Genomic DNA, 27016 nt, shown 5'->3' on the forward strand with positions numbered 1-27016 from the left:
TACAACCAAGGTATGCAGAAGAGCATCTCTGAACACACAACACGTCTAAACTTGAGGCAGATGGGCTACAGCAGCAGATGCTGAACTTATCTTGACAAACGTATAATATTCATAATAGATCACCTACAATTTTCAAGTTACAGAACAATGTACATTTTAATAAATTGATCATGGTTTATACTATTTGAAGTACTTTTTTTATGTGTGTGTGATGTGTATTTCTTTGTAACTTTGTCCTTTACGCAGTGTGTATAGCCAGTTAAGTGTCAGATTAGTTAGCACCAATTCTGGGTTTTAAGTACCATGATGGCAGCTCAGCTGAGCTCAGATGCTCCATAATACCATGGCAAAAGAGAGTGAATAACGTGAAGCTGCCTTTAAGTTACCTGAAAAACCAAAGATTGGAACCGAATGGAACACTACATTGAAACTTAGCTAGCTAGCCAGCTAATTCAGGGCCTCACTGGTAGAAGAGATCCTGGTTAAATAAGTAAATACAAAAGAAACAGAAAAGGTTTGTGAGACGACAGTTATTCAGTTGACTTTTGTGCCTAATACCCCTTGCCTACAATAGTTTTCAAAACCACTGTCTAGACTAAGCTTTCGAAATGATGTTATTGTCTCTTGAAGTCCGGGTAAGTCCTCCACCAAACCCAATAACCTTAAGCTGTAAAGGGCTCTGAATAAAAGTTAACAGTGGATGTGAACACACTGCACTGTGAATAATTGACAAAAAGAATTGCTAATAATATACAGTTAAAGGCTATACATTTTATATCAGTTTCAGAATTTTTTTTTCTTTCATTCAATCATTTTCTTCCGCTTTTCCGGGGTCGGGTCGTGGGGACAGCAGTCTCAGAAGAGAACTCAAGACTTCCCTCTCCCCAGACACTTCATCCAGGAGGATCCTGAGGCATTCCACCAGGCCACACACGTCCAGAAGACATCTGAAACAGATGCCTGAGCCACCTCAACTGACTTTTCTTGACATGTAGGAGCAGCGGCTCTACTCCGAGCTCCTCCCGAGTGACAGAGCTCCTCACCCCATCTATAAGGGTGCTCCCTGCCATCCTGTAAAGGAAACTCTCTTCAGCCACTTGTATCCGAGATATTGTCCTTTCGGTCTTGACCCAAAGCTCATGACCATAGGTGAAAGTAGGAACAAAGATCGACCGGTAAATCGAGAGCTTTGCCTTTCGGCTCAGCTCCTTCTTTACCACAACGGACCGTTATTACTGCTGCCACTGCACCAATCCACCTGTCAGTCTTATGTTCCATCCATCCCTCACTCATGAACAAAACCCCAAGATACTTGGGGTAAAGACTTTAATCCAACCTGAAGATGGCAATTTTTTTAGAGCATTGTAATGGCTAAGACTATATTATAAATGCGCTTATTTATGCTTTGAATATTGATTTAATTCTTATAGGGCTTTGTTTGGCAAACTCATCCTTTAAGGAAACCAGTGAGGGAGAAAAAAAAACTCAATGTGACAATGAAAATAACAAAACAAAAACATTTTATTAAACCAATAATTGTTGAATATAGAGTCCATATGCTGAAATTTAAAGTGTGATTCTATAATACATGTACACATTCTCCAGGCTTACATTTCACATGTAGTTCAGATTTTTCGAGTTTCCAGTGTTATGTTTTCAGAAAATAAAGTGTGTGTGTATGATTTATAATGAATATATATGAGAAAATAGAGCTAACATTTCAACATAAACTTAAAAACAGATGTTGTTCTTTAACTTTTCAACCTAGAATCTCCCAGTTCAAAACAGATCATCAATAATTGTTGGAAAAACAATAAGGACCTTGCAGATTATTGTGATTACATGACAAGGAAATCAGGAAAATACAAAATCATCAATCTAGATATTTACATTTGGTACACATAGCATTGACAAAAGGGATAAAACTATAAATATATATATATATATATATATATATATATATATATATATATATATATATATATATATATATATATATATATATATATATATAGTAAAGCCTTTATGAAACTAAATCAAGAGGAATTTGGCTCATTTTTTGAGAAATCATCATTGAAGATGAGCAAATGTTTGCTTTGACACAACTACGGCATTTAACTCCCAACACAATATGAGAAGATATGGCATACCTCACTGTGAGGTAACAGTCTAACGTTTAAAAGCATTCACATACATACAAAAAAATCAGATTTTTTGGCAGCTCACTTATTATCAACCCTTAACATAATCCTATTGCTATATATGTTATGGCAACAACTGCTTATCAAGACAAGAAAGGCTAACAAAACTTACATGGAAACAACAGTTTAACATATTAAATGATAATGATCTTTCGACTAAATTACTGCTTTTGAAATGTACATTCATTTAAACAATAAAAATGGATTCACTGAAACAATTTCCATAAAAAACAAGCTTGAGTCTTTAAACATGCTAAATGTTCGGACGTGCAATGACTCTAGAAAATGAAAAGGTTAATGTAACTTAAAGATGGCATTCAACTGCTTGATTTCAGTCAATACACTACCTGACAAAAGTCTTGTCGCCTATCTAAGTTTTAGGAACAGCAAATAATAACTTGACTTCAAGTTGATCATTTGGTATAAGAAGTGGCTTATATGAAAGGCAAAGGCCTTTAGATTACACTTATTTTTACCAAAATAAAGTATGATCATGCTATGATTTTTAATTATTTAATTAGGGTCTGACTTTGCTAAAAGTTTTGCTAAAAATGTACAGTACAGAATATAAAGTCATGCTGCAGTGGAAAAATAATTAATATTGTGCATGACTCCCATGAGCTTGGTGGACTGCATCCATCTCAGCAATGACTCCAGTTCATCAAGATTCTTTGGATTCATTTTCAATGACTCTTTCATCTTTCCATAGAAATGCTCAATAATGTTCATTTCTGGTGACTGAGCTGGCCAATCCTGGATCACCTTGATCTCCTTTGCTTTCAGGAACTTTGATGTGGAGGCTAAAGTATAAGAAGGAGCGCTATCCTGCAGAAGAATTTGCCCTCTCCTGTGGTTTGTAATGTAATGGGCAGCACAAATGCCTTGATACCACAGGCTGTTGATGTTGCCATCCACTCTGTAGATCTCTTGCACGCCTCATACTGAAGGTAACCCCAAACCATGATTTTCCTTTACCAAACTTGATTGATTTCTGTGAGAATCTTGGGTCCATGTGGGTTCCAACAGGTTTTCTGTAGTATTTGTGATGATTTGGATGCAGTTCAACAGATTATTCATCATCTGATAAAAATCTATCTTCTGCCACTTTTCCAAATGATCAACTAGAGGTCAAGTTATTATTTGTTGCTCTTACAACTGTGATCGACGACGGCGACTTTTGTCAGGTAGTGTACTCTTCAATATTACTTCATGTATTTGTTTGAGACTCGTAAATATACAGTGTTTACTGTATTTCTAAAAGATGATGTATTAACCAGTTTTATTACTAAAATTGTTATATTTCAACTTTAAAAATGTGACTGTTACAAAGTCATGTTTTTAATAACAGATCACAAGTTTTTTTTTTACCTTATAAAGTAATTTTTAAAAAGTAATGAATAAAAAAAAAAATGAAAATTTGTACAGCAAGGTGAAGAAACAATAGTGAGTGAATCTTGTAAAACATGCTTAATCACCTTTAAATTCCAGAGCTTGGATTTAAGGAACATTGTTATTAGTAAGTACTAAATTTGCTTATATTTAAGAATACACAATTTAAGTAAAATATATATTGCACAGGGAAAGAAATCTATGGAACTTAGTGGCAAGGCAAGGATAACAACTGAACATAACATCTTTGAATAAAATAAATGTTGCTGAGCATGCACTGAATACACAAATTGATACAATCAAAAATACAAAAGCTTTGTTCTTATACATCTTTGATTCCAAACAGCTATTTTTTTGTTCAGGTGCTTAAATGTCTTCAAAGTTTCCTCCAAAAGTAAAGTGTTGTACAGTGTCGCCTACTAGTGGTGACTTCATGCACAATCTTTTGTATCAAATGAAAAGTATTGCTGATGGAGACTGATAGTAATGATATCCGCTTGTTAAATGATGACGTATGTAATACTGTTTCCGGGTCCAAGTTGCCATTCATTTGAGTGGAGAAATCATTCGTTTATGATCACGTTTTATTCCTATCACACATTAAAGTTAAATTTTATATAAAGTCATAGTGTACACAACAATCTCTGGGCTTGCTGCATAACAAATGCCAAAAATTTAACAATTAAAAAAGAAAATGAATCACTTTCTGACATCGGATATTAGGCATGGACATATATACTGCGATCGTGATTTTCGAAAGTATTAAATCACTTTGTAAACGTTTATTATTACCATTTCATTAATCTCCCCATTCAGTTGAATAGAGCGCTTGGACCTGGAAGCCGCTTCGCGTGACGTAACACTTAACAAGCGGATTTGAGCTTGTTTACGGCTTTCTATTTTCAGTAAACATTTGAATATTTATTCTGATGATGCGTGAATAAGTAAACATATGATATATTTGTTGGTTTGATGCAGAATCAGAATCAGTTTCATATTTCACTATAAAATTATTTGAACTGGCTCATGTTGGTTCATACTATACTTATCTTTCGATCAGCTTGGGTGTAAACATCACATTACGGGTGCCTCATTGCATTAACTATTATGGCACATTGACAAACCAAGAGTACTTAAAGATTGAAGATAGAAAAAATGGTATATACTGCATGGCAAAATAGTGGCTTCCGTTGCAGTTAGTGATAAAAAAACGTAAAGAACATGCTATGAAAATTAAGCACTTTTTGTTATTTTCCATACACAAAAGTCTACATACAAACGCTTCTGATTGCTCAAATTATATTGCAGATCGAATACTGAAAACGTTTCTTTTTTTTCTTTTTTTTAGAAAGTTTGTCTCTTAATCAGGTGTAATTTTTAGAGACTAAAAAAGTTGGGTTAACTCACCAATGCCTGAAGAAATGGTGTTCAATCGAACATTCACCTAACAGCCACGATCCTCATAACTAGAAAACAGCATCTCTTTGGAACAAAAACACACATTACAACCATTTACATGAACATTTTAAAGTGTTTCATGTGCCTGCGACCTGCAAAGGCATTCATACCGACTCTTAGAGAAGATGCTGATCTAGGCCATTTAGCAGCAGGGCCAGTGTCAAACTACTTGGCCAATCACATTACAGTCCTGATCAGCCCTTTTCCAATGAGATGGCTTTTTGGAATCATATTGGCTGAGAAATTGGCTCCGATCAATCAAACATCAGGATAATACTCTGCATTCATATCCATATTGTGCAACACAGATTTTTGTTCGGTGGTGGACATTCTGCTCAGCACCTCTGTCGACAGTGAAATGCTGTTCCCAGATTTCTCTTCAAACCAGCTGTCCAATGCCCGCTTTCCATCAAAGCTCCCAATAGGCGGTCCATTGACAGCCAAGGTGAGCAAATCGTTGATCTGATCCAGAGTCAGTCTGGAACGGCTATTTCTGCGCACTTTCTGCAACGAGCCTCTTCCTTTGTCACAGCATGTCGTAGATGTTGGCAAGACTCTGACAATCTGCAGAATGTGATTGAGAAGAGGATAACGTTGCTTGTATCTGAAGATGTGGCTGACGACTTCTTTAAAACCATTCACACTACAATAATCAGCTTTCAGATCCCTCCATTCAACCACGAGACTTCCTCTGGCATCTGTTCTTTCGATTGAGCGTTCACGGCCGGATGAAGGAATAGTCTCCAGGTGGTCAAAAATAACAAGGATCTCTTCCTCTCCATATGCACTGAGATCATCCCTGTTAATAGGCCATGAGGCTAGGTCAAGGACCTGACAGGCCTGGACAACTGTGCGGCTGCGTGGTTCAAAGCGCTGAGCCAGAATGCATTGACTTTGCTGGCAGATTTTCTCTCGAATTGACTGAAACTTGGACTCGGCAACCCTCAAGTTCTTGAGGTCCACACCATTAAAACTCTCCCGAAAGTTGTCCTCAAATTCTTGCAGGTACTCCCCTGGGGAGTCCACCAGCTGACCAATCTCATGAATGGCATCTTCAATTTTTGCGTCCACTTGTGACACCAGCAGATAGTCACCCTGAAAGATGAAAGCAAGCCGTGAAAAGACAGCAATGACATCCAGGAGAAAATAAATCAGCTTCACTGACTGATAGTCCAAAAGGAACTGTAGGAGAGACAGAGCAATGGCAGCAGCATCACCCCTTTGTGTTTGGTTGCTTATGGTCTTCAGATGAGCAACCACCTCCAGATAGTCCTTAATTAGGGCATTGAGAACATTGGGTTCCCCTATGATCCAACGGACAGCTCGAATATCACCAAGAAACTCAGTTTCCTCCGACAGCGTTGGTGCTGATGACCTTAGCTCAGCCATCAAACGTGGGGAATATCTATAGAAGCTAAGCAGTTGCTTCAAGTTGTTCTCCAAATCCTCCAAGCAGGACAGTTCCTTCCCACTAATGGCATCCAGAACCTCTAAATGTGGGCGATGGATCATCACAGGTAAACACAACACCCATGGAATTGTCTTTCGGATGGCTACGTAAAGATTAGCTCTTAAACTAGAGGAAATGTTTGAACCATCTATTCCCAAACCAACGACTAGCATGTCCTGGAGTCTTAGCCCAAGGACTCCAAAGGCACGATCCACAGCCTGAAGGTAACCTTCGACATTACCTCCACAAAGCCTCTGTAAGGAGAGGAACTCAGTGGCAGGAAGCCCGTCAGTGGTGGTGAACTGGACATATACGGCAACCATATCAGCCAAGAGATCATCATTCTGCCCATCCATGATGATGCTTAAAAAGGGTGAAAGGCGGATCTTCTCAGCCAAATCTTCTTTAAATGCTCGAGAAATGTGTTGGATGAGAATCTGACAGTCATTTTCGTTCATGTATTGATCCACCACTTTGAGGTCGCACTTCTTGAGTAGCTCCGCTAAGGGGCGCAGATCAGAAAACGGCCGTCCTTCAAGAGCCAGATGATAGGCAGCATTCAGAAGAGTCATCATGTTACGACACATCTCTTCAGTTTTCTCCGGGTGCATTCGAAGTTTGTAAAGCTGAAGGCACTTCTTGTGCAGATTGCTCTGGCTGTGCAGTTTAATGGTGTGGATTTTAAATTGCTTGGAGCCGATGATAAACGCAGAGGTGCGGGAGGACTGGACGGTGTATTGGCGGCACACGTGGCACCACATCTCATTCAGTGTAGGTGAATAACGGAGAAACCAGAACTTCTTCAGCCACTCCTGTTTGAATCTGCGAATCCGACGACCCGAACCCACCGAGAGTTTTGAAGACTCATCTGCAGCCACCAGGAGGTCAGCAGAAATGGATTCATCGGCAGAATCAACGTCCTGGTCATCCTCCTCAAGGGCCGCTGGGATGGGCGTCATGGTGTCTGCAACAGATAAGCAAACAGAGCACAAAATTAAGCTGAGCACCAATATAAATGAAGATTAAAGTTCAGGATTTGGCAAAAAAAAAAAACACTCATTAACAATTTTAATAAAACTTTTAATTATTAGTGCATTTCCATTCGAAACATTTCAACAAATTCTGCAAACAATGAACCGCAAATAATAACAAAACACTTCAAACAGTACTCAAGTAAACCAAGAGACAAATATATAGTCATACATCAAAATACATACACCAATATCAAAATGTGTTGCAGAAAATCTTTCATCCATGGCAGACTTCCATCCCTGGTTCAAACCTACCTCTGTGGTCCTCACCAGCAAGCATCTCAGAAGCTGGTACAGGCTTAACCTCCACATGCCCCTGTCCTCTGAGACGGTGCAGTTCGGCCTCCAGCTCACGGATTCGACGTTTTAGCCTCACACAGTTTGGGCAGAAAGATGTGGATGGTCCTTCACTGGTCAAGGCCTCATCCTCTTCCGTGTTTTCCATTTTAATGCATTTCCCATCAAAGCCAATCTCGTGGTGATCCATTGAAGCCAACCCAGAGGTGAAGACGGACTCTTTACTTTCTGCGTCAGGATGGCAGAAAACCTGGCAGACATTTGTTCGTGCTCTTGGAAAAGACAAGGTGCTGTTCAGGGGGTTGTTCTGACTTTGATTAGCCTCTAGAGATGCTTCCAGGACATCTTTGAAAATGAGGTCAATCTTCTTTTTCTTGGCCTGGGGCTGGTTTTCTGCCTCATCGCTTCCATGCTTGCTTAGGGTCCTTCTACCGTGCATTGCGGATCTTAACACTGGGCCTTTGGGCTCCTCCTGGTCTTCTGATTTTACTCCTGTAATACAATGGTGCTGTGTGTTAACAAGTGAAATGCATGTAACACTTTCACCATATTATATTTTAAAAATAAGCAGCGTGATAATAGATAATAACATTAGCTTTGAAAAAGATATGATGGCAGAACAGGTAAGCATTTTCATATATTAAAAAATATATATATAATCCCACTTCACTTACCTGTTAAAAAATTGCAGGCCTGGAAAACGTCTCCTGGGTACATTTTGGTTGCTCAAAAATGTTCAATTTGAAATATTTCTTGATATATTGTCAACAATAATTATGGATGACATGTAGTATACTTTTTAATTGTTCTTTTAAATCAGGGGTGTCCAAACTCAATCCTGGAGGGCCGGTGTCCAGCAAATTTTAGTGTCAACCCCAATTAAACACACCTGAACCAGCTAATCAAGCTCTTTCTAGGTATACTAGAAACTTCCACGCAGGTGTGTTGCAGAAAGTTGAAGCTAAAGTATGCAGGACACTAGTTCGGACACCTCTATTTTAAATCCCTTTAAAAAAAAGCTTAAAACCTCAACTCTGCATTTCTTGGGGCTGTATAAAAACAGCAATTGAACATAACGTCTGCTTTTGTGTTTTGACTATGATGATGAAAGTCATATATAATATATTTTCTGTTCATTTTTTATAATATTGTGTTAATGTCTACTAAGAAAGCAATAGAGATTGTGTGAGATTCAGTTCGTTACTGCTAAATAAAAGGCACCTTTTAGTAAATGAGATTTTAAAATGGCAGAACTGTTTATTATTTAGAAGATAGTTTCAATTCACAATGAGTTTTGCAAAATTTGGTAACACTTTATAATAACTACACTACCAATCATTTTATTAATAATTATCAAACAGCTAACTCATTATTCGTTAAGCATTAACTCTACATTATTAGACGTTAGTGAGCAGTTTATAACTGCAGCTACAAATGCTCTATTTTTGACTTATAAGCACATTTATAAGTTGCTTAATAATTATATTATCATACTTTATTACTTGTTAATTAACATTACTACATTCAGTATTTCACTATTTACGAACCATTTGTATTTAAGAGTAGTTGGTGGCTTTGACAATCATTCAGAATGAGTTAGTAAATAATAATTAAACTATTCATATCAACATTTATATATTTTACTATTCGGGAAAATAGTTTCATTCATTCATTCATTCATTCATTTTCCTGTCGGCTTAGTCCCATTATTAATCCGGGGTCGCCACAGTGGAATGAACCACCAACTTATCCAGCAAGTTTTTACGCAGCGTATGCCCTTCTAGCCGCAACCCATCTCTGGGAAACATCCAAACACACATTCACACACACACACTCATACACTACGGACAATTTAGCCTACCCAATTCACCTGTACTGCATGTCTTTGGACTGTGGGGGAAACCGGAGCACCCGGAGGAAAGCCACGCGAAGGCAGAGAGAACAAGCAAACTCCACACAGAAACGTCAACTAAGCCGAGGTTCGAACCAGCGACCCAGCGACCTTCTTGGTGTGAGGCGACAGCACAACCTACTGCGCCACTGCCTCACCTCAGGAGTATAGTAATGGTTAATATTTATGTTAATAAATGTTTTATTAATTCAACTTCATGCAGTTTTTTGACCTAATCTAAAGTAGGGGACTAAAGTGAGGACTATTTATATTTTGTAAATCCCTTATAAATGACAATTAAAGGCTCAGTATCAAATAAACAATAAATGTTTGAAATCTTATGTAAAAAAATAAAATTACTGTAAACTTTAAACATTGCTGAATAACAGGAGTGTCAAAATACAATTATAAATAAATACAATTAAATTAAACAACAATATAATAATTTAACAATATTTTATGTTACAACATTTCAATGTTATTTAGCAAAGTTTAAACTGCACAGTCATTTTATTTAAGCTAAGACTGCAAATATTTATTTTTCACTTGATAAAGTTTCAGTTGTGTATCTTCAAATGAACAGAAATTAATAAAGTTGTTTACTTTCTTTTTTCCCTGTTTAGAAGATAACTGAGCCTTTAATTGTTATTTATTAGGGATTTACAAAGCATAAATATACCTCACTTCAGATTAGGTCACAAAACTGGAAAAATTGACTTAAAGCATTTATTAATATACAAATTAACTATTAGTATATGCCTGAATAATAAGTTATATTAATGTTAATTTTAATCATTTACTTACACATTCTGAATGATCTTCAAAAACACCAACTATTCTTAAATAACTAGTTTGTAAATAATGCAATAATTAGGAAATAAAAAAAATAATAATTAACAAACTATGGAAGTACAATGATTAAGCACATTATACATGTGCTTACAAGTCAAGAATAGAGCATTTATATCTGCAGTTAACTGCTTACTAACGTCTATTAATGTAGAGTTAATACTTTACAGACGATGAATTAACTATTTGCTAATGCTTAACAGATGATTCATAGAGTGTAGCTATTATAAAGTGTTAGCCAAAATTGGTATTCATTTGCAGTGTTTTTATAAATATGATTTACTATTATAGATCATGAGTTGCCATACCTGGATTTAGCCTTGCAATTAGGGCTGAGCGTTATGGCAAAAATGCAAACCTGATCATTTTTTAGATATTGAACAATAACGATAAATTTCAATGTACGTTGTTAATGCTTCCAGCTTTAAAAGTTACTATCCCAACAATGACTGATGCCACCAAAAATAGAGGGTTCAATAAATTACAATACTGTTTATTAGCAAAAATAGATTACACATTTAAATTAATAGTAAAAAACATTTAAAAAGACTAATCTAGCATTATGAGGTTAGTTAAATGTGCAAAACATAAACAATAAAAATATACAGTACATCTATCGACACATTGTAAAACTTTCTTGGGGGGTTTTATTGGGGCTGATATTGTTTTAGGTGAGTGAATAGGTTGGTTTTGTTGCCATACTTGGTTTTCACAAACCATTGACATACTTTACAGATCGTTTTAATTTGCTCCTTGTGACACTTCAGATAGCTAAACCACTTCCATATAACAGAATTCGTGCTGCCTTTTTTGTCGATAATTCCATCATCTTTGAATAATAGGTTAGTTTACGTTTGTCACTGCTTCCACTCATTTTTTCTTTATTTTTTTCACCTTGTCGAGTTAGCTAGCAAAGTGTGATAGGAAATGGTCTTTTGACTTCATGCTGATTGGTTGTTGTTGTCGCATATTGCTGCTGTGTGATTGGCTCCTAGATCAATATCGAGTAAAAATGTCCAGAGCTTATCATCGTTATCGAAATAAATTTTGTCCCAATTCGACATGATATCGTTTGTTGACCAATAAAAGATATCATGTGCTTGCATAAATCTTAATCTATTACTTTATGAACTGTTCAGTTTAAAACCTTTCAAAGCATCTTTCATCAATTAAAAGTATTTGTCTCAAACACCAACAAAGGGTGTCTCACCTGTGTCCAGATTGCGGTCAATGCTGTCCCGGGACACACTCTGCAGTCGCTTCATATACTCGCTGCTGTACCAAACACCAAGTTTCTCGCCCACCTTCAGTCTGTGACACACTCGAAAGTAGATTTGATCACCATGTTGAAACGCACTCAGGTTCTGTTCACTCTCATCAGAAGTAATCTGGATAAACCTGGGAAGAATAAACAAACTTAGCATTCTGAATATAAATATATTAATACAACCAAAAGACAACAACGTTTGCATGTTTGAGAATTGTGTAATGGAGGCCAGCTGCTAGTACTGTAAAATTGGTGCCGTGACCCGGAAGGGACTTTTACCTTCTCAAAGAAAACACATCTTTTGAATGCATCAAACCTCAAATAAGTGATAACGACATGTCCAGCATTGTGTTCTGCAGCTCGATAAGTGTTTTGTTTTAAATTTTGAGATTTTACTGTACCTTCAGTGTCAGTGAAAGATTGTCTAAGAAATTCACAAGCAGCAAAATGTGCCCAAATGTAGGTTTTAAAAAAGTCTTTTAAATTACTTGCATATCTCGCCTCCCTCGCCATATTATGTCACCATGACAAATGACATCTGAAAACCATCAGTACATCACAACCGAGGTACCGATTATGGCCTGTAGCTAAATTAATACTAAATGATCCTCATCTATACCATAAAAATGATTTTGACACCCCTAAAGTTTGAATTTGTGATACAATAGCTATAATTCCATCCACCTATTTTAAGCAAATGCATAATTTTAAATTTAAGTGCATTAATTTAAATGCAAATGCGCATTAAAAAAACAGTTGATGGAAACGCCATGACGCGCATACATTTTGAAAATGCGCATAAAAAACTTATGCGCCTAACTGGGTAGGATAAACTTTTTATTCGATAAGAAAAGATGCGCATAAACTGCGATGGAAACACTTTTACCGCACAAACTCCAGCATGCGCATTGAAAAAGGTCATGTGATTTTGTTAAAAGAGATCATGTGATGCTTAAAATGTGTGTGAATGGACAAAACGTCAGGCTGAGCACATTATAAAACATCTGAAATGTTGTTTTGGTCATTATAAAACACCTTACCATTTCAGTATCAATGTTATTATATTATTAATGACCTCCAGAATCAAGAGCGCCTGTGCTCCGCGTCTGACACCTTCAAACGCCACTGCGTGCTCACTGCTTGTGTGTGTGTGTGTATGCACAAACTCAAGTAAGGCTCCCATGTTCTACTTCACCACATTTTAGAGGTAGTTGCATGTACTTTTCTAATTGTCCACGGATTTTTTTTGCCATGCATATATCATAGACCTCTTTGTGACGCTGCTGTGAAATAGGCCGTTCATATATCTCGTCTTTTCTGCGCATAAGTTTATTTCCAATGGAGTAGTGCGGCTAGCTCATGCATATAGGGAGCGATGTGCACAAGTATTTCAGGCACACCCAGTTGAAAACATCTCAGCTTTTCAGACTGCCGTGAGCGCACCGCGAGTCACATAACAAGAACTGACCGAGAGGCTTCATTCTTTGTCTGATATACATTCGCTTTATACTTTGTATATTCCATACAGATACAGAACACCCAAACACCCAGTGCTTTTAAAATGTCTCCACAAATAAAACAATGTCAGTGCAAGCGCAAATCGCATTGAAAATGCTGATGGAAGTGATTCACCACATGCTTTTTACACATGATATGTGACTGACAGATCTTACACAGCTGGTTCTGTGATACATCAGACTTCCTGTATGCAAAGTAATCCCTCACCACAGATTTTGACTTTTTTGGCCCCAAGTCCTTCAGTGCTGAACTCACCATCCTTGTTTATGCAGGCTATTTGTCTTTAAGCTCTTTAAGATTTAGAAATTGTGCATGTTCAAATCGAGATTTCAATACGATATCCATTAATCGCACAGCCCTAAAGCCTAATGACACTGATTCAAGTTCTAATTGAAGTGGCGTGGATAAAACTGGAGGGGTTACAATAGCAACAGAACACTTTTTTTTTTTAGAAATGATAAAGAAAAATGAAAATGAGTGTGATGATGTTATTACCTCATCCAGTTAGCTGTAGCTTCGTCACTCCCATCGATGAATTTATATTTGCTGTCCTTATCAACAATCTAAAAAAAACACATTTGATATTAGAATGCAATTTTACTTGCACTTAAAAATTTGTACAATTACATACATCTACGCTAACAAAACCTACCATCCAAGAGTACGGCCCTGAAGGTTTATCTGAGGCCATTATTTGGCCTTTATAAGGACCAAACAGTGCCCCCTTTGGTATTTTTTCATCCATGCAGTAGACATCCACCTTATCGCCATTTCTGCGCACTTCGATGCCTGAGGGTGCGGTGAGAGCTGCCCGATTGGGCACCCCTGATGCCACAGGGGTGTCTGGCACAAAGACAGGCGGCCCATGGGTAGGACAATCCTCCAGGTAATACTTCTTGCACTCTTCGCAGACTATAGATATAAAAACATAAATATATATATCTAAAAATATATTCATAAATCTACACAGTAAACAATTGTGGAAATCTAACCGATACTTACACCAAAAACTGGAATAACGCTCATGTTCTACTTTTAGCCTTTTGTTTGGCTCTTCAGCTGACTTCTCATTTGATGCACTAAGGTAAATAGATTAAAAAAACCTACTTAATACCATGGTTTTTCTATTTTTATGCACTGTAATTACTACTTTTTTAATTGCTTTTTACACTTTTCATGGCTGACCTGGTGCTGCATTCGCCTTCAGCTTCCATGGAGGAATGATCTGGATTGGTGGAAGAATCTGCCATGATCTGGGCAGGATGGAGTCTCCGTTTCACTCCGACATATTAATGCTAAAGTAAAATGAAGGAATAGTAGTTTTCATAAACAGATCATTAAAATCTGAATCATAATTAAAAATCATGAAAAACTTACTCATAGCACCAAATAAAAACTTAAAAAATGTTACATATGAATACATAACATTCAGAACTACATTACTTAATTTTTACATCATTTTAAAAGTGAAACACTGATTGTATTGCATATATTTTAGACCCTAACAAGCAATTATTTACATGCCTTTTATATGTCAGATTATTTTATTATAATGCCCAAAAACAATAAAAAATATATATGTATATACTGAACATACAATATCAAAATAACCATCAGACCAAAGAATAATATCATTCTTAACAATGAAAAACCAGCGACGCAGTAATTAGTGCTGTCACCTAACCAAGAAGGTCGCTGGTTGGAGTATCAGCTGGGTTAGTTGGCGTATCTGTGTGGAGTTTGCATGTTCTCCCTGTGTTCGCATGGGTTTCCTCCGGGTGTTCCGGTTTCCTCCACAGTCCAAAGACATGCGGCACAGGTGAACTGGGTAGGCTAAATTGTCCGTAGTGTACGAGTCTGAATTAATGTTTCCAAGAGATGGGTTGCAGCTGGAAGAGCATTCGCTGCGTAAAACATGTGCGGTTCATTCCGCTGTGGCAACCCCGGATTAATAAAGGGACTAAGCCAAAAATAAAATTAATGAAGACAATGAAAAAACACACAAATAAATGGAAAAATTGAAAGAAAAAATAATCTAATAATGAACATTGAAAATGCTAAATTGAGATTTACAACTCATAAAAAATAGGAAAAGAGTTACAAACAGATGAAAGTGTTAGAGGCTTTTTGTTCTTAGACAATTGAATCAATGAAAGGTACTGCTCAAATTATTTTTTTAAAACAACAACATTTATTGAGTTTGAATATTTGGACTTATGAATGTGCAATTTTGCTAGCAGCAAAGCCAAGTTTACCACATACAACTGTTTTTCTTTAGACTGTTTTTAGTCTTTTGCCCCTTTTAGACAAACTTTTTCCCCTTCTTTTTAACAAAGCACATCACTGGGACGTAGTTCCAATTACAAAAAGTCATATATGTCAGCTTTACCCAAGTACAGTAGGAATGACTGTGACGTCATTCTGGTTCTACTTTCTCATATTGTTTATTTCAAGCTTTTTTTTTTTTTTTTTTTAAATAAATCTTTATTTTACAGTCAATGGTTCAATATTGCAATAGTTACATGTTAGCCAGTCCTTTAATCAGTCTACTGCTGAGATACACAAAATTTCTCACAAAATACAAAACTCTGGTAACTCCTAAAGCAGTGGTAGGGAACCTATGGCTCGTGAGCCACATCTGGCTCTTTGACCAAATATACATGGCTCTCCAGCAGTCTCCCTACAATAATATTTTATAACAGTTTAAAAAATTCTAACCGTCACTAGAAATCAGTTTCCGATTGAAAATACAATTATACATCCCCTTTTTAAAATGAATGAAATCCCTTTTTAAAATGAGCAAAATGAATAAGAACTCAGTTAACAATAAAAGGATGTTTCAACCAATCCACATGTGCAGCATTATGGATAAACGTGAATTGCGACACTAATAAAAAGCAAACAACTTGCATTACTTATAGTAATCTTCTCATGTATGTAAATTCAAACAACATCCATGAGTGGTGACGAAAAGAAAAACATTCTATAAATTGTCCTTTTTTTCCATTCTTGGATTTGCTCTACATGTGATGCTTCATATTTGTTTATTTTGGAGTTGTGCATGGACATAAGGTTTTTATTTAAACCTGTGTATTTATAGCAGCAATCTATCATTTTGACCATGTCTACATGCCTCAATGCATTGAGTTGCTGCCATGTGATAGGCTGATTACAAATTTGCATTAAGGAGTTTGACAGGTGTACCTAATAAAGTGGCCGGTGGCTCTTAAAAAAAAAAAATCATTTGCTAAAAAAAATCATACATGACTCTTTGCTGAAAAAAGGTTCCTGACCCCGTACTAACAAGTTTGCAAAACCTATAGGCGCTATTCCTTCTGGAGCAATACAGTATCACTAGGAACAGTTACCATTCCAGAACCAGTTAATATGCCCACTGGTGAAATTTGTTTTGCTATAAAGAAAATCAAGCTCTGTTTCTTGATAATACTATCTCTACCCCTCCTGCTCTCTCACATTGGAACAGTCTTTTTGAGCATTTAAACTGAGAAAATATGGTCCATGCAGCAAAAGGTTTTCCTTCCTAGGTAAAGGAAATAAATTATTACATACCATTTACCCAGTCAAAAACTTCTTAAAGAAAAGATTTGGATTTGACTTTAATACAAATTGCTCCTTTTGTCAGAATAACAATGAAAATCTTCCTCACTTATTTTGGTCATGCAACTACAGTTGAAATTATTAGCCCCCCTTTGATTTTTTATAATATTTCCCAAATTATGTTTAACAGAATAAGGAAATTTTCACAGGATGTCTGATAATATTTTTTCTTCACAAGAAAGTCTTATTTGTTTTATTTCGGCTAGAATAAAAGCAGTTTTTAATTTTTAAAAAAGCTATATTTTTTTGACTGTCTACAGAACAAACTATCGTTATACAATAACTTGACTAATTACCCTAACCTGCCTAGTTAGCCTAATAACCTAGTTAAGCCTTTAAATCAGTCAAATATTCAAATATTCATCATCGCAAAGATAAAATAAATCAGCTATTAGAAATGAGTTATTAAAACTATTATGTTTAGAAATGTGTTGAAAAAATGTTCAATCCGTTAAGAAGAAATTGACTGACTTCAACTGTATGTGCTCCAATTTTGGCAAGATGTTAATTTATTTATCTCAAATATTACTTCACAGAATTTTTCTGACTCCAAAAGTAATTATTTAAGGTTTTTTTATATCTAAAATTTTTAATGCCTTTTTATGCAGATTTTATACTCATAAATGTAAATGTTTAAAATTGCAAGCCAATATTTATAGCATTTATCAAAGAGATTAAAATTACTTACAATTCCAGATTCACTTAACAAGCACTCCACGCACGTATATTCTATTAAATCTCTAAATTGCTGTCATTTTCTTATATTGCCCTATTAACAGACAATTTCTTTATTATACATCTATCCTCAGATCAGAAAACCTATTGATATTTCTTTGTTTTTTGTTTTGATTTCTGTTTTTTTCCTCGTTTTTCTCTTTCTTTCGTTCTCTATAGGCATCATTGTAAATAATCTAATGATTATTATTGTAAATGGTGTGTACAAATTGTTTCTTCTTGTTATACAATATTACAAGCTTTCCTATGTTTATAAATTATTCATTAAAAGTTGCTTTCATAAAACACCCATAACACGACAAACCACATGGTAGTTCAGTGAACACGAAAAGTGACCGCAAGAAACCCTCACTCTGTTCTGCTGACGCTTCCGATACAGAATCTAGTTCCAAAATATTTTAGTCAGAGAAAGCTGCGCCCTGATTGGCCAACCGCGCCATCACTCACAAACTACCCGAGCTGAGAGAGAGAGACGAGTGCAGGAAAACAAATAGGGCAACAATGATCTCTTGAAAGACAAAACTGCTGCAAAGTTGTGCTCGTCTAAACACTGTGAGGTAAAAGTTGCACATACGATCAAGCGCAGGCGTTGACAATGATAGTGCGCAGCGTTTCTGCAGGCTCTGCCTCCGTTTGGCGTCTGCAAGGCAACTGGCAATTTGCCTAACGCTTTCGGAAGCCATTTTCATTGGCCACATTGGCTAGTGAATGTAACTCACCGTCTATAGGATATACGCAGTGCGTCGCGGGGTCTTTGGTGGTCTTCTTCAGCTGCGGCGCGTCTCGGTTTCGGCCGCTCCGTGGACCGCGGCGGCGAGGCTACGGCACGGGGGGATTTCACTAGTCCCGGGCGATGCAAAGTTTATCATCTCCAAATGTTTGTACCACAGTCAGCTGCTTCTCTCTGCTATGACCACCATCTTTTTATTACAGGAAATGACATGGAAAACGGAAGAAAGCGGCGTTTGTGCAGACCGGGCACGAAATTTCAGGAAAGGGAAAGTTAGGTAGTGTGTCAAGTTGTGTGAGGGAGCGTCTCGCGCGCGCGCGTTCATTTTTGGGAACGCGCCTAACAAATATTCACAACATTACGCAGGCGGTTTGTGTGTGAAGTTTAAGGTTTTATAAATGAACAGCCTTTCCCCTATTTTAGTTTTACATCTCCAAGCTCTCCGCAGTTCTGTCAGTTATCACTACTCTTCAAACTTTGTTGATAATGTCAGCCTTAAAGGGATAGTTCACCCCACAAATGAAAATGTATCCAGTTTACTCATCCTGAAGTGAGTTAGTTTCTTCTGTTGAACACAAAAGACGATATTTTTAAGAGAGATGTAATCATTGGCTTCCATAGTAGGAAAAAAAACTAATATTATGGAAGTCAATTTCACAGGTTTCCAACATTTTTCAGAATATCTTCTTTTGTGCTAAATAGAAATTAAGGTAACGTTGGTTTTATATTGACACATTTGTTCACAAAACTTGTGACAAGTGTCTCCCTATATTGTTTACCATGGAACTTTGGATATTCGATCTAAAAAATGTGTAAGTGCTTCTAAACAACGATAGCACTATTGAATTGACTGTAAATATGTAATATTTTAATAGTCATCGGCTGCTAATATAAGATCATTAAGTCAAATTCGTTAAGAGTTATTTTCTGAAAATATATTATTAAGGAGAAACTTTCAATGTGTGAATAAAAAACAACTTTACCACAAATTAATTGAAGAGATTTTTGAAAGTAACAGGTTTTTGGATGAACAAATCTATTTGAGCGAACAGTTTTCATTTTCTGATGAGTGCTACTTTGAAATAAGCGTATAGTTTGAACATCACACACAGACTGCTGTCTATGTAGTACTACAAAATATTACTATGTTAACGTTAACATGGAACCATGTAGCAATTGACAATAAAATAAACACTATCTACATTTGCTAATTGTAATAAAATAAACACTATCTACATTTGCTAATTGCAATGAAATAAACACTATCTACATTTGCTAATTGCAATGAAATAAACACTATCTACATTTGCTAATTGCAATGAAATAAACACTATCTACATTTGCTAATTGTAATGAAATAAAATAGAATCTTATGCACTAGAACTTTAATACATTAATTTTCTTTTCTTTATTAATCAAGGGTTGCAACAGTGGAATGAACTACCAACTTATCCAGCATATGTTTTAATCAGCGGCTACACTTCCTGCTGCAACCCAGTACTGGGAAAGTTTATTCAGTTCACCTACAAAACATGCTTTTGGACTGTGGGGGAAACCGGAGCACCCGGAGGAAACTCATGCCAACATGGAGAGAACATGCAAACTCCACACAGAAATGCCAACTGGCGCAGCCAGGACTCATACCAGTGACCTTCTTGCAGTGATGCGACAGTGCTAACCACTGAGCCACCATGTCGCCCTACACTGTACATTTTTACATGAAAATACTGCATTTCTGATTTAGCCTATATTGTCACAACTATTTATAGACGTATCCAAGCTGGTTCATGGATATACTTGGCAAAAAGATTACAAACAGCAGAGTTTTATGTGTGGATGAAAATTTATACGGTCCAGTAAATGATTTTGCTAAATATACTGTGAAAATTAAGATGAAGCCATTAGTTAACACAGCATAAATATTTAACAGTTTTTAAAAACTGCAATACACACTGTTCATACACAGACACACAAATCACCACTCTAAAGCTGCGGTCACACTGGACTTGTCTCCCCATAGACTTCCATTCATACACACGCAAATGCTTCAGACCAGAAACCCAAGTTTCGCAGGTTGCTACGGTGCAAAGTTCAAGCTTGGTGAACTCTTGACCTGCAAAATCGCATCACTTGACTGCATGAGACCAATCGAGGTTCAAAATATGACCTTTCTAAACAGGAATTTAAAACATTGAGCAATCGCTCGCTTTTTAACTGTCTAATCATCTTGTTTAATTCCGCCCCTTTTCGCAGCGCCGTACGACAGAATTTCGCACACACAAACTATAGTTCCTATAATTCTATAAACTATAATATCCATGTAATATAAAGTTCAGTGACTTATATGATCAAGGATTATGCAATGTTGCAGCATTGAGCAAAATGCATTGATTTGTACTCTGATGAAACACTGATGAAACACTATCTATGCTCAAAACAATCATTCGTTCATTTTCAACCGCTTTTCCGAGGCTGTGTCAAGGGGGCAGCAGTCTTTGAAGAGAACCCAAGACTTCCCTCTCTCCAGGACCCTGAGGCGTTCCCAGGCCAGCCGAGAGACTTGGGCTGTTTCTCAATTCCAAGAACGCAGAGAACGGACTTGTGTTCTTGTGGAGAGCGGTCTTGCCAGGTGTCCTAGGAAGAACGAACACAGGAGACCACGAGGGCAGAGAACGCGTCCTTTGAGAATTGAGATGCTGCGTTCTTCCTGATGGTCACATGACCTTCCCATGTTTTAAATAGTAAATTATTTAAACATTACAGCCTTCATACAACGATTTATTGTTTTTACCCTTTTCAAAATATATACTTTGCATAAAAGCATTATAAATATACCCTGCACAATATAAATAAAACAGATTTTAATACGAATTTCAGCAAACAAACACCCTTAATGTGTTTATTACTTTATTAAGATGTTCATGTTAATGTTTACTTTCACCGTTTCATTTAGGGAAACTCCTGAGGTAAAAAGTCATATCTATGAACTTTAATAATAAATCTAGATAAAATACAGCGCTTCCCACCTCCAGTCGCAATGACTTCTGGGACTTCCAGAGCGAGTTCGGTGCTCAAGTCTGCATCGGTGCGTCCTCGATATCAAGAACACATCCAGGAAGTTTCATGCGTCCTCCGTGCTTGCGGTCTTGAGTATTGGAACTGAACTTAGGCAGCTGATGATGACGTTTCACGAGAACACGAGGACGCAAGACCGCTGAAGAACGCATATTAAGAAACAGCCATAGTCCCTCCAACGTGTGCTCTGTCTTCCCCGAGGCCTCCTCCCGGTGGGACATGCCTGGAACACCTCCCTCTGTAGGCATCCAGGAGGCACACGAAACAAATGCTCGAGCCACCTCAGCTGACTTCTCTCGACGTGGAGGATTAGCGGGTCTACTTCAAGCTCCTCCCAGGTGACAGAGCTCCTCATCCGATCTATAAGGGTGCGCCCTGCCACCCTGCGAAGTAAACTTTATTTAGCCGCTTGTATCTGAGATCTTGTCCTTGTGGTGTTGACCATAGGTGAGAGTAGGAACGTAGATTGACCGTAGATTCTTTACCTCAGCGGACCAGTACATCAACCGCATTACTGCTGCACCAATCCTGCAGTCAGTTTAATGTTCCATCCGTCCCTCACTCATGATCAAAACTCCAAGATACATGAACTCCTCCACCTGGGGTAAGGACTTTCCTCCAATCTGGAGATGGCAAACCACCTTTTTCCAATGGAGCAGCATGACCTCGGCTGATTCTCATCTTAAAATAATCAATTAAAACCTAAATTATCTTTGTTTCCAATAGCAGAAATATAATTACCTTTAAGGCACACATTTTTATTTTAAATCAACAAGTTTTGCATCTTAAAGGCATCCTACAGCTAAATGTCCTTAACCCTTTAAATGCCCCACCAAGACAAACATGTTTGGATTGCATTTCTTAACCCATAATGTTGCTATTTAACAAACTCGATGCATTTTGTTTTCATTTAATTTCTAAAAATCAGCCTCTACCAAATGGTTGATATGTCAGTTCGTGGTAAAAGTACCAGAATTAATACATATACCATAAAAAAATCTGAAAATATAAAGTGCAAGACTGATTTATAAAAAAAATTTTTTTTTTACAATAAAGCAAAAATCAAGTCTAGTAGAGCAACAGGATTATGTATGTTTAATTTTTTTTTGTCAACCAACAATGCTGTGTGTGTAAACTATTATTAAAAACAGTTAAAATATGGTCAACCATTTGGTAGAGCAGCCAGTTAAAGGGTTAAAGCACAGGGTGTGGTAACATTTAAGGTTAATAGTGCGTAATTCACCTGCATCCAGCCCTGATGTTTACTTTTTAAAAATACTGTATCAAATGCACCATGGACAGTACATGGATGGGCAGTATTTATGATACATGTATTTCATATACGCATTTCGAATACGAAATAGTATTTTGTAACTTGTATAAGTCTAATAAAAATGGCTTAATATTTTTGTATCAAGATACTTTAGCGTCTTGTATTTTTGTAGTTTCAAAATACTATAAAATACTTAGCAAGAAGTCTACATGATCATATCTTAAAAATGAGGCCTGTGATTGGTGCTTTCACAGTTATTTTCCTTAGTTTGAGATCAAAACAGAAAATTGATTATTTTTAGAAGGTGGTCAATGATTGCTGTGTGGATGGAAATTATGCTTAAAGAGAGTAACAGACAAATGGTGAGTATATATTCAGGAGCAACAACCATTCAAAAGAGTATACCGAGCAATGCTAGCCCCGAATATATAATGGCTGTAGTGTACGATTTGGCTTCTTTGCTTAAGAGATGAGATAGAATCAATCCTGAAGAACAAAATGGGGAGCTTCAGAACATCAATCTCAGTGCTGCAGGAGGAAATGCAGAGGAACTTTATAAATATAAGACACCTAAATATGATGTGTTAATGTTTTTAGGAGGATAATTCAAGACTCTTCCAGTTAAAGAAGAACCGAGAGAATCTTGGAAGAATGACTGTACAAATAATGGATGGATTGTAATTTGCAAGTCAAAGAGAACCACAAGTTATCTTTGGGTTACAAGTCCAATTCGCCAACCATTAGGTCACAACTTTACCCTGTAGGTCAGGGATTACCAAACTTATTCCTGGAGGTCCGGTGTCCTGCAGATTTTAGCTCCAACCCTAATCAAACACACCTGAACAAGCTAATCAAGGTCTTTGGGACACTTGAAATACACAAACAGGTGTGTTGAAGCATGTTGGAGCTAAATCCCGCAGGGCACCAGACCTCCAGGAATGAGATTGGTGACCCCTGCTATAGTTGAACAAAGTGCCAAACAAAAAGTTGTTGCTATGAAGCATTGTTTACTTCCCAAAGTCGATTTAATGATGAAGAGACTGATCGATTATGCCTCTTGATGGAAGGTTTGCGAAGAAATCTCATGCTCTATTTTAAAAGTAGTTTGTATTATATTAAAATACAGTATTTTAATTTGATACTTATTGTGGCTGCTGGATTTTGTAGTTTAAAATTGATGTATTTGGCTTTTTATTTTAACATACATTTCAAGGTATTTTGCCCGTCCCTGAATACATGAAGCCAAACTGAATTCAGCACAAACAGGAGGCAAGTATTCTTTATCAATTTATTAACAAAATGATAAAATAAATAAATACAAATTGATCAAATGCTCCTAATATCAATTTCTTCCCATGTTCCATACAGTATTTTCAAAACACTGCATACAAAGGACTCATCACAGGCTCAATACAGGAGAGGTAAGAACCAACTGACTCACTCACAATGTCAGGCGGACAAACAAGGAGAATAAAGACTGAAGAGAGAGAGAGAGAGAGAAAGAGAGAGAGCTCTGTAACAGAAAAAAGTCAAAAAATAAACACACTCCTTTTTAAAATCATTATGAAAAAATACAAACAATTTTACAAATATTCATATTGTGTATTAAACCATTTACACGTAGTTCAGCACACCGGGTGAACTTATTTCTTTTTTTTTGTTGTTTGTTTGTTTTAGATAACCGTCGCTACAATGTATCCTGTTGTGTTTCATCAAGTGGAAGATTTTTTTTTTTCAAGGATTTTTATATTTTTTGCACGCGTAAACAAAAATGTTTTCCAATTGGACAGATGAGGTAACGCTCACACACACCTTTTCAAACACACACCCATTCACTTACACTCATACAGTGCACAACACCAGGGAAGTCACGACAATAGAAATGAAATGCATCAACAGTACAAGAAGGCCACAATCATGACTGAGTAAATAGTATGATAAGTGAACAGAAACTACATTGAAACTACAATGACTTCCATCTGTCACTGTGGAATTATGACGCACCATAAAAAATATGCATGATCTACACACTATTAAGGTGACAGGATGAAACGGCTGGAATGGGTCTGAAAATGTTTCAGTTCTATGCATAAAATGTACACCGCTACCTCCAAAAAGTCTTTCAACACTTCCAAGCCATACAAACAACTCAAAGCATTTCTCACATGTCAAAGCCATAAGCGGAAATCAATCATGACAGGAAAAGAACAAGTCTCAATGATATGTATCTGGAATGCATATAAAAAGGCTTCCTAATAGCAAAAATGCAGTCTCTTTGGGTATACTGACTTAAGAACTTGAATGCGTGGCTTTCAGAAGTTCCCTCCCCTTCTTCTTTCTAACTGGCCCACCCACAACACATTACATGCACTCTCCCAGATAAGACCATAAACATCTTCTCAACCAATGGAAATAGGCCCCGCCCCCACCTCGCCCACCCAGTGACCCCCGAGATATCAATAACATTCAGCATGGTGTGCTAGCAAAGGCAGACTTGAATGAACGTAACGGTCCATGAGATTCATACACGGCTAAAACGCCAAAACAGTGGCCAGCAAATAATCTGTCTCTGTACACGAATGAACTACTTTCTAAAGACGTGAAAGTGTCTATTGTTCATAATTTAAACAGCAGTGGAAAGAAAAATGCAATAGATGTACATATGTATACTGTTTCGTTTTGGCATCGTCGTCGCCAGACATGTAAAAAGGAAAGTGACACAAAAAAGTTCACGTAAAAATCTTTACAAAAGAAACGCAAAACTAAATGCATATTTAAAAAGTCTGACAAAACTTATATAAAAGATTTGCATAAGAAGGCATGCTTTGTTTTTGTTTGTCGTTCGTTGAACTGATCGGAAAGGTGGAGTTCTGGGGGTTCGAGTCTTATCCAACAAGGGTTTTCTTTGATCTGTTCGGCCTTGCTAAATTCAAGTCAAGGCTGAAATCTAAATACCTGATTCAGGTACAAGTCCAGAAAACAGTGACTCAAGCAGAGATGAAGGAAAATGATGTGAATAAGAAAGGGTGCATGTCTTTTTTTTAAGAGCAGAGTGTTACGTATGACATTAGAAGAGCCACTGGCCTGAACAGTCCTGTTAATGTGACAACACAAAGAATTTTACACACACAAACAAACAAAATTTAAAAAAAAAATGAGCAGACACTTAAGTATTTTAGGGTAATACTTCGGACATTCCTATAAAAAGTGCATAAAGACAGGACTTTCTAAACTTCCAGAACTGTTTCCAATGAATGTCAATCCAACAAGCATTTTTAGGTGGCATTGAGTGCTCCGATAAACCAATTCATAACACATTATTAGGAACAACTCTCTTTGTACAGACCAATTTTGTGCAATCGCTAAGATTTGTTCAGTGTTTAAAAAATAAAACGCAAGGCAACTCCTTAAAACACAGCCTACTCTACAGGGGCTCTTGAACTTCACAGCTGATATAACTAGATTTAGTACGACAGACATGACCAACACAAACACATAACTACATCCAGTTCACTTTAACCAATGAAATAACAACAAATGTGCTTCTAACTGCGTGACGTTTTACAGAGAAATGTGACCAGTTTCTTTCTAAATATATTTTTTTTGGGGGGTGGGGGGTGGGGGGGTACGTAGGTGATCTAGGAGATTAAATTCAGTATGTAAAAAGTTGAAGGCACTCTGGGCACCTGTACAGGAAGGAGTAAAAGTATTCTTCTTTAAATATTCTCTAGACTGACAACGGTGATTTCTGGAAGGCCTTATATATTCATGTCGGTATGCCACAATAATGGTCGCCATGATATGAATGTTTATCCATCATTACCCAATGCTGGCTCAAAGGGTAACAGGGCATTATGGGAATGTATTAAGGATAAGTATGTGAATTTTCACAGTAGATTGTGAGAAATTGCAGCACATTGTTGATATAGCCAAACCCCCATTCTGTAAGAACCACAAATTGGTTTTAAAGCCATGAAATCCGCACTAAACAAAACAAATCTATCATAAAAAAAGACAATAAGGTAAAGGTCAGTCCACCTTATGGTAAGGTTATCTCTCGTGGTGAAACAGTCAGCTATGCAATGTCCGTGTGAAATCCCTAATAAATATGCACTACTGTATACATCGTATAGTAAAAATCAAGCACTTAAAAAGATGTCCCAAGCAGTTACACTGAATTTGATATGCGTAGTTTGTTCAATTTTAGCCAGGGCGGCTGTCATCACAAAGGTAA

The 27016-nt window shown here is 36.9% G+C and overlaps 1 protein-coding gene and 1 long non-coding RNA gene across 5 annotated transcripts; one reads left to right on the top strand and one right to left on the bottom strand.

The window, feature by feature from the left end:
- Positions 1 to 4411: 4411 nt before the first annotated feature.
- On the bottom strand, positions 4412 to 18645 carry prdm11 (PR domain containing 11). Of its 4 annotated transcripts, XM_073942756.1 has the most exons (9): positions 18424 to 18645; positions 14537 to 14646; positions 14354 to 14430; positions 14004 to 14263; positions 13847 to 13914; positions 11777 to 11964; positions 7785 to 8318; positions 7347 to 7462; positions 4412 to 6143 (listed from the first exon to the last, which is right to left on the bottom strand). In XM_073942756.1, exons 2-9 carry the CDS (start codon positions 14599 to 14601, stop codon positions 5307 to 5309), a joined length of 2145 nt encoding a protein of 714 aa, XP_073798857.1. In that variant the 5' UTR covers positions 14602 to 14646; positions 18424 to 18645; the 3' UTR covers positions 4412 to 5306. The 4 variants fall into 4 exon arrangements, with proteins under 4 accessions (XP_073798857.1, XP_073798858.1, XP_693848.4 ...); XM_073942757.1 differs by lacking the exon at positions 7785 to 8318; XM_688756.11 differs by having other exon boundaries at positions 4412 to 7462.
- Positions 18626 to 26299, top strand: LOC141380885 (uncharacterized). The gene is made up of 3 exons (XR_012400217.1): positions 18626 to 24051; positions 24151 to 24203; positions 24460 to 26299. It is a non-coding gene; the product is annotated as an uncharacterized lncRNA (long non-coding RNA).
- The last annotated feature ends 717 nt before the right edge of the window (positions 26300 to 27016 follow it).

Source organism: Danio rerio, chromosome 25 (assembly GCF_049306965.1).
Source record: "Danio rerio strain Tuebingen ecotype United States chromosome 25, GRCz12tu, whole genome shotgun sequence".
Lineage (NCBI taxonomy): Eukaryota > Metazoa > Chordata > Actinopteri > Cypriniformes > Danionidae > Danio > Danio rerio.